The sequence below is a fragment of the Leucopleurus acutus genome (assembly GCF_964270905.1).
Source record: "Leucopleurus acutus genome assembly, chromosome: 7".
Lineage (NCBI taxonomy): Eukaryota > Metazoa > Chordata > Mammalia > Artiodactyla > Delphinidae > Leucopleurus > Leucopleurus acutus.
The window spans coordinates 55070236-55085826 of NC_139150.1; the positions used below are offsets into that span (position 1 = coordinate 55070236).

Here is a 15591-nt window from a genome sequence, read left to right on the forward strand (position 1 = left end):
TAAAAGAAAGCCATTTGGCTCAATGTAAAATTCATACCCTCTGCCTCTTCTGGCATTCCCTTTATATTTGGTTTACATAAAATCCTACTTATGCAGAAACTCCTGAGTGTACTTGTCCAAGGTAGATACAAAAATGAATACATAAGAGCTTGGAAAAACAACACAGCAAAAGTGTAAATCATTATGATTACCCAAGTAATCATAATAAGTAAATAGACCTAATGCCAGAGAATGGTAAGAATTACTAGACGTAATACACACAGATAAAACCAAGAATAAATGGGATTTTTCCAGGTTGAAAAAAAAATGCTTTTGAAATGAGTATTTGCAAGACTATGCTAAGGCCACCGTGGCTTCCCCCAGCATGACTGGGGCTTAGGCAGTGACAGGGGTCTGCTGATTTCCCAATGCCACTGGCAATAAGAAGGAAGATATAAAAAGGGATTTTTTAAAGCATGCTAATTGTCATATCCTTTGGGCATGCACATAGGTGTGTGGGCATCTTGTCCCAGAAGCTCTCTTCCACCCAACTCCCAGCTGACCAGGGAATTGGTAATGCTAAGCCCCTTTTCAGCTATAACCATAAATCTGCCCTGTTGCCTAGGAACCCCCTTGCTACTGATTTTTGAACACTCCCTTTCACGGGGAGTTTGCCCTTGTTTCCTAGCTTCTCAAAGTGTAGTCCATGGACCAGCTGCATCGGTATCACCTGGAAGCTTGTTAGAAAAGAGGGATTCCAGGCCCCACCCCAGCCTTAGGGAATCGGAATCTGCACTTTAACAAGATCCCCAGGTGATTCAAATGCACACTGAAGTTTGAGAAGCACTGCTTTATTCTACCTTAGGCCTGAATGAATGAGCTGACAGGTGGCCTAAGGAAAAGTCTGGCTTGGAAGCTACAGGGATTCCAAGGATCTGAGCCCCGAGGTCTGAACTTCTTCTCTAAATGTAAGTATGCCAAAAACTTGGTGTGTGACCTGTACACACTCTGTAACCTCTCTGGAACCTTAGTTCTCCACCTGCCAGGATTAAGAAAGACAAAGGCTGAGACCAATGTGATATATGAGTCCCGCTGTAATTGAGCTAGCATTAAGCCCAACTGTCCTCCCTGGGAAAGGACATTTCCTGTTGCTTGATTTCACAGTAATGGGGAAGACAGTGCTGCTTTTATGGGCTACGTGGGTGATTTTCAATCCAAAGGACTTAAATGTCAGAGGTGATGAAGCACTTTCTGCTTCAAACCCTGTCTTCTGTCCTTGGTTTGCTGCTGTAGAACAGTCACAGTGATTCAAGGACACCGGTTTGAGTTACCACAAGAGAATGTGCAGCCCCTTAAAAGTATAAACCTTTCAGCCTAACATAGGAAACCCTGTTGTCAGGGATGGTACAGGTCCAGTCTCACCAAGAGTCAAGAGAATGGGCCACCACCATCCCTTTCTAGCCTAAGAATTTTTATTAATTCAGGAATGGTTGAAATTCACTGCCCTGACCTTCAGTATTGACATGGTTCATGTATTTCAATCATAAAGTAAAGGCCTCCCAGGGAGGCCTTAACCCAGTGCCTCTCAGTGTGTGATCCAGGGGCCTCCCCATGGGTCTCTAAGACCTTTCAGGAGCTCTGCAAGATCAAAACTGTTCTCCTATTAATATTAATCTCTTTTTCACTCTCTTTCTCTCACAACTGTATAATGGAGTTTTCCAAAAGCTACATGATATGTCATGATGTCACCACTCTGATGGTTAATGGAATGTGTGCTTGTATATTCTTGTATTTTACAAATTTCTCAGTTTTAATTTCTAACACTAAATATTGATAGATATCATCTGCATACACCAAGTTCATTGGGGTCTTCAATAATACTTAATGCCAAAGGGTACTGAAATCTAAACATTTGAGATCCCCTGCCTTAACCTCACTGCTTCAGACAAATTGCCTCTCCTCCTTTGCTGACATGGAATCTTGTAAAGTAAGTGTTGCATCTCCTGATCTCCAACAATCCCCTGCTGCTTCCTATCCAGAGAAATGGAGAGTCCTGTATGTTAGCTATCAGTGGTGCCTTAGCAAGAAGATTCCACCAGGACAAGATGCTCCCTGCTTTTCCAGCCCAGCCAGGGAACAACCACAGCTAGAGCATGCTCAGTGGTCACACTACTCAGAGCAGTCTCCTTCAACAGCTAGGGGAACTCTGAAACAGCTTCTCAGCTGACTCTGCTCATGGGAACTCCCTCCCTGGAAACTCCACAGCGGGAGGGCACCTGAGAATTAGGCCCTGAATTTCCAAAGAAACATGTGATTCCTCAGAATGAAGAAGACTTAGAGGTAGGTAGAATGCATTCGTTCCCATGGGGAAACTGTATAGGAATAACAAGAAACTCAAGTACCTCTTCTCACTGGAAATGGAAAGTTTGAAAAGTCAGATTTTCTTCTAGACTTCTGGGAATGATGCTCTGAACTGTTCTCACCAAAGGGCTTTGCACTGTCCACCTGAAAGGAAAGGAAAGGAATGAGACTTGAACCCACTGTAGCTTGTATTACCCTCTCCTCATTACCTGTAATGCCTTTCTCCCCCTCAGTCACCGTCATGCAGGTGAGAAAAGAGGTTGGGAACAGATTAAATCACAGTCTCCAAGTATATAAAATGTTATACCCAATAGGGAAACCTGTCTGTCCCTACCTTCACTGAGGTTAGAACACGAAGACATGGCCTAGCACTAGGCACAACTCATATTCTAACCACTGGTAAGGCTCCAGCCCAGAAAACAGCAAGTGACATTTACTTCACATTCTTTTAGAACCAGACAGAGTTTCATGTTCCTAAACAGTCTGAGCAGTACTGGCCTAGGTGTGGTCCTCCCTGAAGACAAGGGATTTTCACAAGGTGACATTTCAGCCTTCCACATCCCCTTCCAGTCTGAGTGTCTATATTCTTGAAAAAAAAGAATAGTGGTGACTGTATTATTTTACTTAAGGTAACCGTATTTTCCTACACTGGACAACATGCCAAAATACTTGAAATAGAGACTCTTCCAGAATATGTACGACATAGAGTTGCTGGAGTTTCTTTGTAACATTGTTTATTTCTGTTTTTTTTTTTTTTAATTTCAAGAAAGCATGTTATAATATCACTCTTCAATCTACTTCAAGAAATACTTTGATTAGAATTTATAATCTTGACAACATCAGGTCCTCTACATTTTAATGCTGCTACTTAAACTTCAGATATCAGGAAATCTGGCTAAATAAAAGAGCACTTAGGAAAGAGCTTGGCACATTAGTAAAGACTGTATAAGAATTTGTTAAATAAAAGTATCAAGCAAGTTTTAATTCCCTAAGAAACCTTCCAAGATTTTAAGCTTATTTAGCCCATAATGGCATACACTAAAGTTGTATTTTATAAAAATTTATGTCAAATGATATAAATCAGACTCAGTAAACTCAATTCAGCAATATTTGTATGAAGCCACGTTTAAAGAGTGATTGCTGGATTTTGCCAGACATTTTTACCCAGGTCACCATGAAGAAAACAGCTATCCTGTACTTTCTAGCCAAACAACGTCTCTGTTCTACCTACAAACCAACTCTATATCCAGTCATCTCAAAAGCACCTTGCCTTTGAGATTTACCATGCTTCATTTCTTGTGTCTAATGCACAAACATCATCATTAAGTCAAATTATCAACTTGACAATAATATCAATAGTTAACATTCTGAAGAATAAGTCATGAACTAGAATGTGGAATGGTATTCATGAAAAATATGAACTAATACTGGAAGTGTTTTTAATGTAATATTAACTGTAAATATCAAGAAACAAATCTGTATATACAGTATAATTACAACTTTGTGGGAAAAAATAAGGCATTATGAATACCAAAAAAAGGCAAAAGAAAATGTATCAAATTAAACAATGATTTTATTATTCTGGTGAACCTGTGGGCAATTTTTGTCTTGAACTCTTCTACATTTTCCTTTACTTTTATAGTAGTCAAAAAATCTTGAGACTATGAGAACAAGTGTGATTGAATTTGCCTACTATTTCCTGAGGGCTAAATCTAAAATAACTTTAATTAAGGGCTTTGACTGTGGCACATCATTGCATCTTCCTGCAGACATATGTTTCCTGCTCTTAAAAGTGTGGCCATTAAGCAACGACCTCACTAAGAAAACTCAAACCAGTTTTCTTAAAACAGATGAGGCTTTGGTTTCAGATTGGTACAGAGTATATGCCAGCCTTTGATATGCATCTTCTACCACTGACAGTTCATTGATTTTTCTGGACAGTGGCAGGTTATCATATGTAGATAACACTCTATATTAATAATTTTCAGAAATTAAAAATAGGGATGGCAGACATTTACTAAGCAAGCCTTCTGCATAAGACATCTTTCCTGACAATGACTCTAGGAAGTGAACATAATTTAATCATAGCTGTCATTCAATTGGAGTTTCCTCTATTTATTTACTTACCCATTTGTTTTCATGGTCCAACCTTCCTTTATTCCACCCTCATTCACACCCTCACCATTCCAAAGGACTGTGAAAAATAATTTTAGGCTCACATGTCTTACTACAAATGGAGGTTTGCTTTCTCCAGGTATTTTGAAACTATCTCCAAGATTCAGTTGAGCTGGCTGGTCCTGAAAGAAACGCCTGGTGAAATATGGAGAGGGAGGCCGGGACTGCATGCCTTGGGGCAGTCTGTCGAGATTACTCTCCCTTGGTTTCATCTTTATACTACTTAAGGGGAATTTTGGTCCATTTGATGTGGATAAAGGCCTTCGTGACTCACATCTTTCTTCCTGAAAACCCAAAAAAGAAACAATATTTTTAAAGAAGAAAACTCAATCAGAATATAACTGTGTTTAATTGAACTTTAACTAAGGTAGAAGACTGAACATCTCAGATTTATAAAACATGAACTTAAGGAAGGGCATTTTAAAATTTTTCTTCAGGTCAGGTTAGTATCACTAGTATATTTCAACTATTAGCAGTGAGATTTATTTGCATTATGAGAAAGTTGGAAAGTATCAGATACCCCCACCCCCACCCCATCATAGACAAATGATTGACAGATGTAGAAATATAGTGAGAGAGAGAGAGAGAGAGAGAGAGAGTGAGAATTTGGCATAAACTTGGGTCCAGCAATTTCACTTCAAGGAATTTATTATAAGGAAATAATTATGGCTATATGTATAGCTACAGAAATTCTTAGAACACTTCAAAAATTAGAAACCAACTATATTGGTGAGTAAGCACTTTCCTTTCAGCTCCAAACCCACCTTTCTACACTCAGCTTTATGATACTGGACCTGGCACTCTGCAAACCCCCTTCGGTTTTTCCAGCTGTTTTGTTAGGCTTCACCACTGGAGGGCGCTAGAGGGAGACCGTAAGACTAGAGGAGGAGGAAGGGACTGGGGACTTCCAGTTTTGCATTCTGTTCTTGTCAGCATCACCCCAGCAACCATTCTTCACCTTGACAGCAGCAAATGGCTCCAGTTTATAGTTTTTTACTATCATAATCCAAAACTAGCCTCACAGCACCAGGTGGCCAGAGAGCCCCTTGCTCAGAGATTTGAGTCTAGCCCCACAGGATCCTTCCTCCAAGCTCCTGGGACAGCTGCAATGAGCAGTGTCCCTCCTTAGAGATCTGAGTCCCAGCTCATCAGAGTCTCCCCTCTGAAATCATGAGGAAACACCCGGGAGAGCAGCCCCTCCCCACATGTCTGGGTGCCCTTTCTATGGGGTTTCTTCCTCCAATTTCTATGTTCTTGATGATCCAACCTCTTTCCTTTGGTCCCCCAACGCTAGAGGTGGAAGCTGCTTCCTGTAGTTACTATCTCCATCACTTCACTGTTCCCCTTTTCCTTTCAGTCCTCCAACCCTCGTTTAGCCCTCTTTTTTTTTTTACATTAAATCTTTCTGTTAAAGTAACAGGTATGGTTTGTTTTCCAGACTGGACCCTGACTAATATATCAGCTTAGTACCCAACAACAGAAAAATGAATTGCCAAAAATTATGGTACTTCTGTACAATGGCATGGTATGAAGCCATGAAAAATTGCCTGGCTTAAGCATACTTAAGGACATGAGAACATGTTCATGACATTCAAAGTGAAAATATGATATGAAATAATATCATATTATTGTAGTATGGTCCTAATCTTCTAAAATTAAAACAATATGTGTATGTGTGTGTGTACAGAAGAATATATTCAAAAAAGTAGTCATGCTCATCTCTAGATAGTAAGAATAACAGGTTATTTTTATTTTGTCCTTTTTCTTATCTGTATTTTCTAATTGTATAAAATAAATGGGATACTTTTGTTATAGGAAAACAATGAAAGCTATTATTTTTAAAAGTTAACACTTAAAAAAGTTAATATAGGAAGACCTATATTAGGAGATTAAAACAAGATTAAAATGGTGGAGTAGAAGAAAAAGAATAATAAACTGAAAGATCACTGTGCACACTTAAACAGATTGGAGAAAACAGTGGGTAAATAAGGAGAGACTAAAAAGCAGCTATTGCCTTCCTGAAAATTAACCACTGGCTTCCCATTTATGAGTTATGGTGCCCAGGGGACCGATGGACTTGCACAGATTAGTGACCCTTCTCATTCAGTACCTCTTAACCCAAAGCCCACATTTTCAAGGCATTTTCTAGGACTCCAGGTGAGGTCTACAAACTATATTCATTAACTCTCTATATCATTTTAGAAACGATTTGACACGGTTGCAAAATTATGGACAATAAGGTAAAACAAAAACAGAAAGAAATCAGGGTGAAGGGGAAATTAGGGATGAACAAGAGAGTAAAATGAAGGTAGTGCTCATGGATGCCCCAAGACCCTCACTGTTACCAAAGGTGGCCCACAAATACAACTCTGAGCTTCAGCCTCAGCACAGGAAAGAAGGAAACACTACTGTTGATAAAATCAAGAGTAAAAGTCATGGAACAACAACAACAAAAGCTAACTAAACGACACATCAAGCTTGTGATCGTAGCTTCTGGATCATTCTGTTCCACCAATTATGCCATGATGAATACATGCCAAACATACTCACTCTAATGTGACAGGCTGAACAAACAATTTAACTATGGAAATTCAAACCTAGTAATAAGTTTCCAGGTTTCTGTTTGTCCAGTTGCATCTAAACTTGGTAAACCGAGTTTAGGCTGAAATTCTTTAAATTTGTGGAGAAAATTTCTATCATTTCTATCACTGGATTCTCGATTATACTTACAAGAAATCTGTGTCTATGCAGAAACACACGTTCTCTGATGGCTGTCCTCGTAGAAAACTCTATTTTGGGAGCAATGCCCTGAAAATAAAACAGCATAAAAGAAACAAATAAAATGGAAAGAGGGTCTTTGCTCATCCTATACTAACTTGAAATCATCCGAGAACCTGAATGCTCTTTTCTGTAGTTGGCATAATCTACACACATTATCTAAAATACATACATAATGAATATATATACAGTGAAATATTATTCAGCCTTTCAAAAGAAGAAGATCCTGCCATTTGTGACAATATAGAAGAAAACAGAGGACCCTATATTAAGTGAAATAAACCAGACACAGAAAGGCAAATACTGCATGTCTCACTTATATGTGCAATCTGAAACAAACTCATAGAAACAGCTAATAGAAAGCTGGTTGCCAGGAGCTGGAGGATGGGGGAAATGGGGAGATGTTAGAGGATACAAAGTTTCAGTTAGGCAAGATGAACATATTCTAGAAGTGGAATGTACAGCAATGTGACAACAGTTAACAATACTATATTTTATATTTGAAATCTTCTAAAAGGGTGGATGTTAAGTATTTTCACCACAAAAAAGAAAAGAAACAACAGTTTACAATGTTAAATGATGGATATGTTAATTAGCTTGATTGTGGGAATTCCCTGGCAGTCCAGTGGTTAGGACTTGGCACTTTCACTGTCGGGGCCCAGGTTCCATCCCTGGTCAGGGAACTAAGATCCCACAAGCCACACAGCACGGCCGAAAAAAAAAAAAAAAAAAAAAAAATTAGCTTGATTGTGGCAATTATTTTACAATGTATATACAAAAATAAAGGTGTATACCTTAAATATATACAGGTTTTGTCAATTATACACCAACAAAGCTGAAAATAAAATACATACATAATAAGAATAGCTAAACACATATAATACTACATATTATGTGCCAGAGCCCAACCAAAGGGCTTTGCATATATTAACTCATCTAACCCTCACAACAACCCTGTGAGGTTGGTCCCAGTAGTATCTCCACTTTGTAGATGTGTGAGCTAAGGTACAGAGAATTTAAGCAACTTGTCCAGCTAGTACTGGCAGAGCTGGTAATTGAATCCAGGCATTGCAACTTGTGTCCTCACAGTTAGCTACTCTATTTAAAACACTGGACCATGGAACTGAATGAGATTACCTAGGGGGAGGGATGGATAGAAGTTCTCCTTCCCTGCCTACCTGCTTTGAAAACATGCTTTATATCTCATACAAAATATTTATACTCATTTCCAAACTCTTCATTTTGTTTCATTGATCAATACTTCTTTTTCTGCTCGGTACCATCCTATCTAAAACATGGTGATACATACACATACATACACATACATACACATATATATACATACACATACATATACCCTATCCTACTTAATTCTCATAGTGCTATAAGGAAAGTACAGTTATTAACGTCAACCCACTTTATAAATGATAAAACTGAGAACTGGACAAAAATTTGAAACAACTCTAATGTTCTTCATAGGTGAATAAACTATGGTATATCTATATAATGGAATCTACTCAGTAATAACAAGGAACAAGTTACTGATACACACAACTACATGGATGAATCTTAAAAACATTGTTCTACGTGAAAGAAGCCAGTCTTGAGTGGTTACAGACTATGTGATTCCATTTATGTGACATTCTCAAGAGGAAACAAAGTTTTAATGACGGAGAACAGATTAGTGGATTATGGCGGAGGATGTGTCTATAAAGAGACAGCATGAGGCAGATTTGGGGAGTGATGGAACTGTTCTGTATCCTGATTATGATGGTGGTTTCACAAATCTATACATGTGTTAAAGTCATAGAACTGTGTATCAAAAAAAGTCAATTTTACTGTATATTTAAAAAACACAATTATTTTTCTTTAAAAAAAACCGAGGCAGAAAGAGATATTAAGCTATTTTCCCAAGGTCACATGTCTTGTAAACGTCAAAACGTCAAAACGGATAGGACTTGGAGCTGAATTACACTGTCTCCAATTGACCCCATCCAGTCACCTGCAGCCCCTCTGAACATGACCCTTTGCTCTCCTCTCCCCCAGAGAACACCGCCTGGCCAGGTACCCCTTTGTTCTGGGGGCACTTTACCTTCCTTCTTGTTGCCCATCCAAATCCTACCTGTCTCTTGAAGCCTGGCCTAACCCTTTCCCCTCCAGGTACACCCATAGTGACTTCTCCCTCCAGTTGCTAACAGCTCATTTCACTTATATAACATACTCCAAGTACCTGCAAGAAGAATTTGCATCGGCCGAAGCCCTAGAGGGAAAAGGAACCAACATGCACTGCATGTTTAGACAGGTACCGTGCTCCTAGAGGCTTTCATATGTGCGATCTCATTTAATCCTCATACAACCTGTGTAGTAGACAATTATATCCCACTTTAAATGTGAGGGAACAGGCTTGAAGAGGTTAGTCTGTCCAATGTCACACAGCTGGGGATCAGTAGAGCCAAGAGTTGAAACTCTGTTGGACAGCAAAACCCATCCTCTTTCCATTACCTCATGCTACCTCTCAGGGGGCTTCATGGATGAACTAGTCAACTCGATTCCTGTGCATTCATTCATTCCGATGCACATTCAGTCCTGTACATTCATCTTGTCTACAGAACAGGTCCTCACAGGCACAACCTACCTCCTCAGCTCCCCCTCCTCTTTTTTTTTTTTTTTTTTTGCCTCTAGAATGCACAGTACGCCCATAAGAGTGTTAGGCCCGGACTGGTGACTCAAGATTTCTGGGCTTATAAACACAAGAGCCCAGTTGCTGCACAGAGTTGAATAATTGGGGCGGGGTGGGGGGCGGCGGGGAGGTGGTGTTCCATAAAGAATGCACAATAACATGGCCGGCACAGCCTCACCTCCAGTTATCAAGACTGCCCACATGAAGAAGAGGGTGGGGGAAGGGGAGTTTCGGGGTCCACAGCACCACTGGTGGAAATCCAAAACCTCATGGGTGAGCGAAGCCCCAGGTCCCCAGCGGCCCAGCTGCCTGAGCCTGAACAAGTTATCTCTTAAGCCACAGACTGGTGTAGTCTTCTTAATGCCTCATGGAGAAGTAGTATTAACCCTTGAATGACAGTTTAATAAAATATAACAGCTCACATTATTGTGCACTTAACTATATACCAGATATTATGCTAAAGACTATACATATATTACCTCATTTAACTCTCCTAATAACCCTATAAAGGAAGAACTATTACCAGTCCCATTTTACAGATGAAGAAACTAAGCTACATGGAGATTAAGTAATTTACCCCAAATCACACAATCATTCAGTGACAAAACTGGGCTTGAACCCAGACCACCTGAGTCCACATGTAACCGCTATACATGCAGCTCCACTTTGCCTAGAGAAGAGGAGGAGGGTCCCCTACCAGTAAGGAATCCACAGCCTGTAACACCATCTTGTTCACCTATTTGACCTCCACTCCTGGCAGTGACTTCCAGACAATACGGAGGAAGGTATTTTTCATAGAAGTACTGATTTTAGCATAACAGTTTAGAGCTGAAATTTACAGGCTCTATCTTGTGCAATCCCCTCAGCAACGGGATGGTGGTGATGATGGTTAGGTCAATAAATGTATTTAACAGTAGGATTTTCCTAGAATCACTGCACTAAAGAAAAATGGAAATTATTAACTAAAAATTAATAATTAAAAAAAATATTGTTTCCACTTAATTTACAAATTCAGCCTTTACCTAACAAAAAAACAGATTATATTCCCCTCCTCAGAATTCTTGACCTCAGCAGGAAAAGGAGGCAAAAAAGGCTGTTAGCATAACAAGTGAAATGAAATAAAATATGGAAGTACAAAGAAAAAGTCACATTTTATTGGAGGAAATAAATCTAATTCTTAATGAACTAAGAAGAGAAAATAAATGAAGTAAATGATTTGCCTGACCCGCATATGTCATTTATTCTCATATCCTACAACATTAATGAAAAGAAATTGGACCCTGGGCTGAAATGAACATGAGAGAATTAGCATCATGCAGTGACCGAGTGCAAACTTCGAAGCCCGACAGGCCAGCATGAGAATCCCTGTTCCATTGCTCACCAGGTCTGTGACTCTGAGTACTTTTGATAAATTCTCCATGCCAGCTTCCCCATGCCTAAGATGAGGAAAATAACAGTAGCCACCTTGAAGGGTTAAGGAGGATTGAACAAGATCATCCATGTAAGGAGCTCAGCACAGTGCCTGGCATCTAGCGAGCATGCAATGAATGTCAGCTATTAGTAAAGCTTCAGCAATTGGTTTTATTTTGCTTTATAGAACATAGAGAAATTGAGCTCCTCTATCTTTTTACAAATTGTTTAAAATATACTTTCATTAACTTCATTGTAAGAATTGATACTTTACCTCTAATGCATGAAGATGTTTCCCTGCAGTTTTAAAGCTCTTTCACTTATGATTACCTGCATTTATGAATAACTACAAACACAACTTCCATAGGTTCTTCTCCCTACTTATGCCCATAAAGTTAAACAAAGATAACATTTGGGAAAATATGAGAAAGTGTGTTTCTTCTTGTCTTGATACTTAGCTGGATACCAGCCCAGTGTTAGTAGATAGATTTTATTTAATAGAAAACTTGGGCAAACCAAAGTTAATATAAAGAGTATCTCCCACCTAATTCTTACTAGTTTTTATCCCTTTTTGCTTCTGAAGAGCAAAATCCCAATAACTCAACATAATAAAGACGAGCATCTCACAAGTACCATGGGTATAAGTGATACACAAAGAACATCTCTGAGAAAAAAAAAAATGATGTCAGTGATATTCACCAAACCTTCAAAGATTATTGGAGGACTTAAAGTTATGCTCATTAGGAATTCAGATTAGGAGAACTTTTGATGAATGCTTGCTGTTTGAAGTATTAGAACTAGAAGTCCTGTCATCATAAACATCCTAGAAACAGGGGTCCTGCATGTTATGTATTCTACACAGTACTCTCAACAAAATGGAGACAATAACACTTTATTAAATTTTAATAATGGTGATTCATGGGGCAGTAACAGAAAAGTTGAGTATTAAGTATGCTTTTTATAATTCACAAGGATGTGGCCCTTAAAACAGAGGTCATCCAAGTGACATAAAAGTAAAGAAAATTGTCAGAGTTTCTGCAGTGTTAAAAATCATCCCAGATAACATCAAAATGAATATTTTGGGGCTTCCCTGGTGGCGCAATGGTTGAGAGTCCGCCTGCCGATGCATGGGACACGGGTTTATGCCCCGGTCCGGGAAGATCCCGCATGCCGCGGAGCGGCTGGGCCCGTGCGCCATGGCCGCTGAGCCTGCGCTTCCGGAGCCTGTGCTCCGCAATGGGAGAGGCCACAACAGGGAGAGGCCCGCGTACCGCAAAAAACAAAAAAACAAAACAAAAAAACCCAACAACAAAAAAAATGAATATTTTGAATTTGGGTTCAGATAATGCCCCCCAAACAGTTAGATAATCAACTAAATAACTGCTGTATCTTTTAAGATCCTTCAATAATATCAGTCTGTGAACCTCGGACAGTTTCCCCTCCATTAAGTAGAGACCATAATATCTGCCTTGGCTGACTTAAAAACTGTTATGAGGAAAATAAGATATCACATGAAAAAACCCAAGCACAAAATAAATGAGAGGTAGCATTATTAATATCACTACTCTATTTTACTATTATTATTACTAAAACAATAGCTATGATTAAATAAACTGATATTAAATCTTTCAGTTAGTCTGCATTAAGAGGAGATGAAAAAACAGACACAGAAAACAAATTTATGGTTACCAGAGGGGAAAGGGGGTGGGGGAGGGATAAATTAGGAGTTTGAGATTAGCAGATACAAACTGCTACATATAGAATAGATAAACAACAAGGTCCTACTATATATAGAACAGGGAACTATATTCAATATCCTGTAATAGGGACTTCCCTGGTGGCACAGTGGTTAAGACCACCTGCCAATGCAGGGGACACGGGTTCGAGCCCTAGTCCGGGAAGATCCCACATGCCACAGAGCAACTAAGCCCATGTGCCACAACTACTGAGCCTGTGTTCTAGAGCCCGCGAGCCACAACTACTGGGCCCACGTGCCACAACTACCGAAGCCTGTGTGCCTAGAGCCCATGCTCTGCAACAAGAGAAGCCACCGCAATGAGAAGCACACACACCGCCATGAAGAGTGGCCCCGCTCACCACAAGTAGAGAAAGCCTATGCGTGGCAGCAAAGACCCAACCGAGCAGATAATAAATAAAATTAATTAATTCAAAAAAAATCCTGTAATAAACCATAATGGAAAAGAATCTGAAAAAATATATATATAAATAATAACACATTATTATATATAATATATATAAATAATAACATATTATATATAATATATATAAAACTGAATAATTATATATATGTTATATATATAACTGAATCACTTTGCTATACACCAGAAACTAACACAACATTGTAAATCAACTATATTGCAATAAAAAAATTTTAAATTAAAAAAAAGAGGTGAAAGAAGCAATGTTTTTATAACTATGTGATGGTGTGAATATGGCAGTGACTTAGAATGGTTAGATAAGACTCCCACATCTCATGCCTGACAGACCTCCATGGCTTACGTTATACAAGGATAAAAATCTGAACCAGTGGAAGACTTCGGTGCGTGGATTCTGCAAATTCCTTTTTCTAAAGTTTAAGTTCCCTATTTAACAGAAGAAGACTATGTAATGCTTAACTCTTTCGGAAAACCTTGGTGATCTCTTCTGAGTGGCTGGAGAGATCAGGGAGCCAGTGCTGAGTTAGGCAGTGAATTAAGACATGGGCAGGGGCTTCCCTGGTGGCACAGTGGTTGAGAGTCCGCCTGCCGATGCAGGGGACACGGGTTTGTGCCCCGGTCCGGAAAGATCCCACATGCTGCAGAGCGGCTGGGCCCGTGAGCCATGGCCACTGAGCCTGCGCGTCCGGAGCCTGTGCTCCGCAACGGGAGAGGCCACAACAGTGAGAGGCCAAAAACAAAAAGACATGGGCAGCTGATGATTAATACCTGTGTGATCCAGTTAATAACTTGGAGCCATGAGAAGCACAAAACTAAACTGGTTTGGCTGCTCCCACCCTTGGTAGCAGTAGCAGTAGGAGCAAGGTAGGCTCGGCCATGACCAGAAGGGATGTATGCGTGTGTATGAATGTGCCTGCTCACTGGCCTGCAGTCACAAAGTGACGTCTTTAAGTGTGTGAGGTCCCACAGCCTGAGACCTGGCCACATTTGGGAGGGTGAAGGTGAGCTGTGCCATTTGCTTTTTTTTTCATGGTAAATTGAAATTTATTACTGGGAATGGTGGAATGGGTTAGTAAGTATAATTGAACTATACAGAGTGGTCGTTAAGCCTGGAGATAATAGACAATTGTAGTGAAAAGTCATATCAACAAGCCATTTATTACGTATATCTCTGTTCCCAGGCCTTTATGGCCATCTGTATATTTCCATATTTTGAATGCTCATTAATAGTGAGGGAGAACACTGACCACAGATTTATCTCATTCTTGTTGATTTCTTGGGTGTAGTTGTGGCACAGGGGTGAACTCGCCAAAACATGGGTAATCCAAGGAAAGGATACGGGGTTGGAGATAACCACAGTCTCGGCAATCTTTTCCCCAGTAACCAGGGGTGGTTGAGCTTCATTTTGAACTTTAAAATAATTTTTTTGTACTTAAGACCTTTTATATAATGAAAAATGCCTTGATCTGTATTCTTATAAATGGTGCTAAAATATGGTACTCCTACAGGAACCAGGGCAATCCACAGTAATGTCAGTTACTTTGAGTATTTCGATGTGGGAAGAAAGCCAAAATGAATGTATTTAATGAAAAAAAAAAAGACTCCCACATCTCAGATCAATAGTGGGAATCAGTATCATTTATTATTTTGAGTGGGGCATCTAATCAGGGCTGCTGAAGAGAACATCAGGGGCACTAACCAAGATGAAGTGATCTGCCCACAAACTGGTTCTGTCAGGAATAAAATGTTCAGGTCCCGAGAATTCCTCTCCCAACAGAAGCCCAGCTGGGCACAGATCACTTACCGGAAAACCTTCAACTGTCTTCATGAGCACCTCCCTACACAGCCCAGGGTACGAAGGTGTCAGCCTGGGTACAGGGAAGAGAAAGTCCCTCGTGTTTTCTTCATAATAGGCCAACTCTTCCCACGCTAGAAACAAAGGAAAAAAGGCATAAGCAGATTTATGTTCTGAAAATGATGTATCTACAACCCTGAGTTCAACAAAATAACAGCTTAGACAAGTGATGGCAG

The 15591-nt window shown here is 39.7% G+C and overlaps 1 protein-coding gene across 3 annotated transcripts in view; it reads right to left on the bottom strand.

Annotated features, from left to right (window-relative positions):
- Nucleotides 1–15591, bottom strand: part of SPATA6L (spermatogenesis associated 6 like) — a gene marked incomplete at both ends in the record, with an annotated part of 45873 nt that overhangs the window by 8576 nt on the left and 21706 nt on the right. For 2 of the 3 annotated variants that reach the window (XM_082842545.1, XM_082842543.1), the window contains 4 exons: nt 2382–2484; nt 4560–4799; nt 7246–7323; nt 15365–15489. In XM_082842545.1, the coding sequence (XP_082698671.1) occupies nt 2382–2484; nt 4560–4799; nt 7246–7323; nt 15365–15489 (546 nt within the window). The remainder of the gene's footprint in view (nt 1–2381; nt 2485–4559; nt 4800–7245; nt 7324–15364; nt 15490–15591) is intronic. The other variant, XM_082842544.1, reaches the window with a different exon arrangement.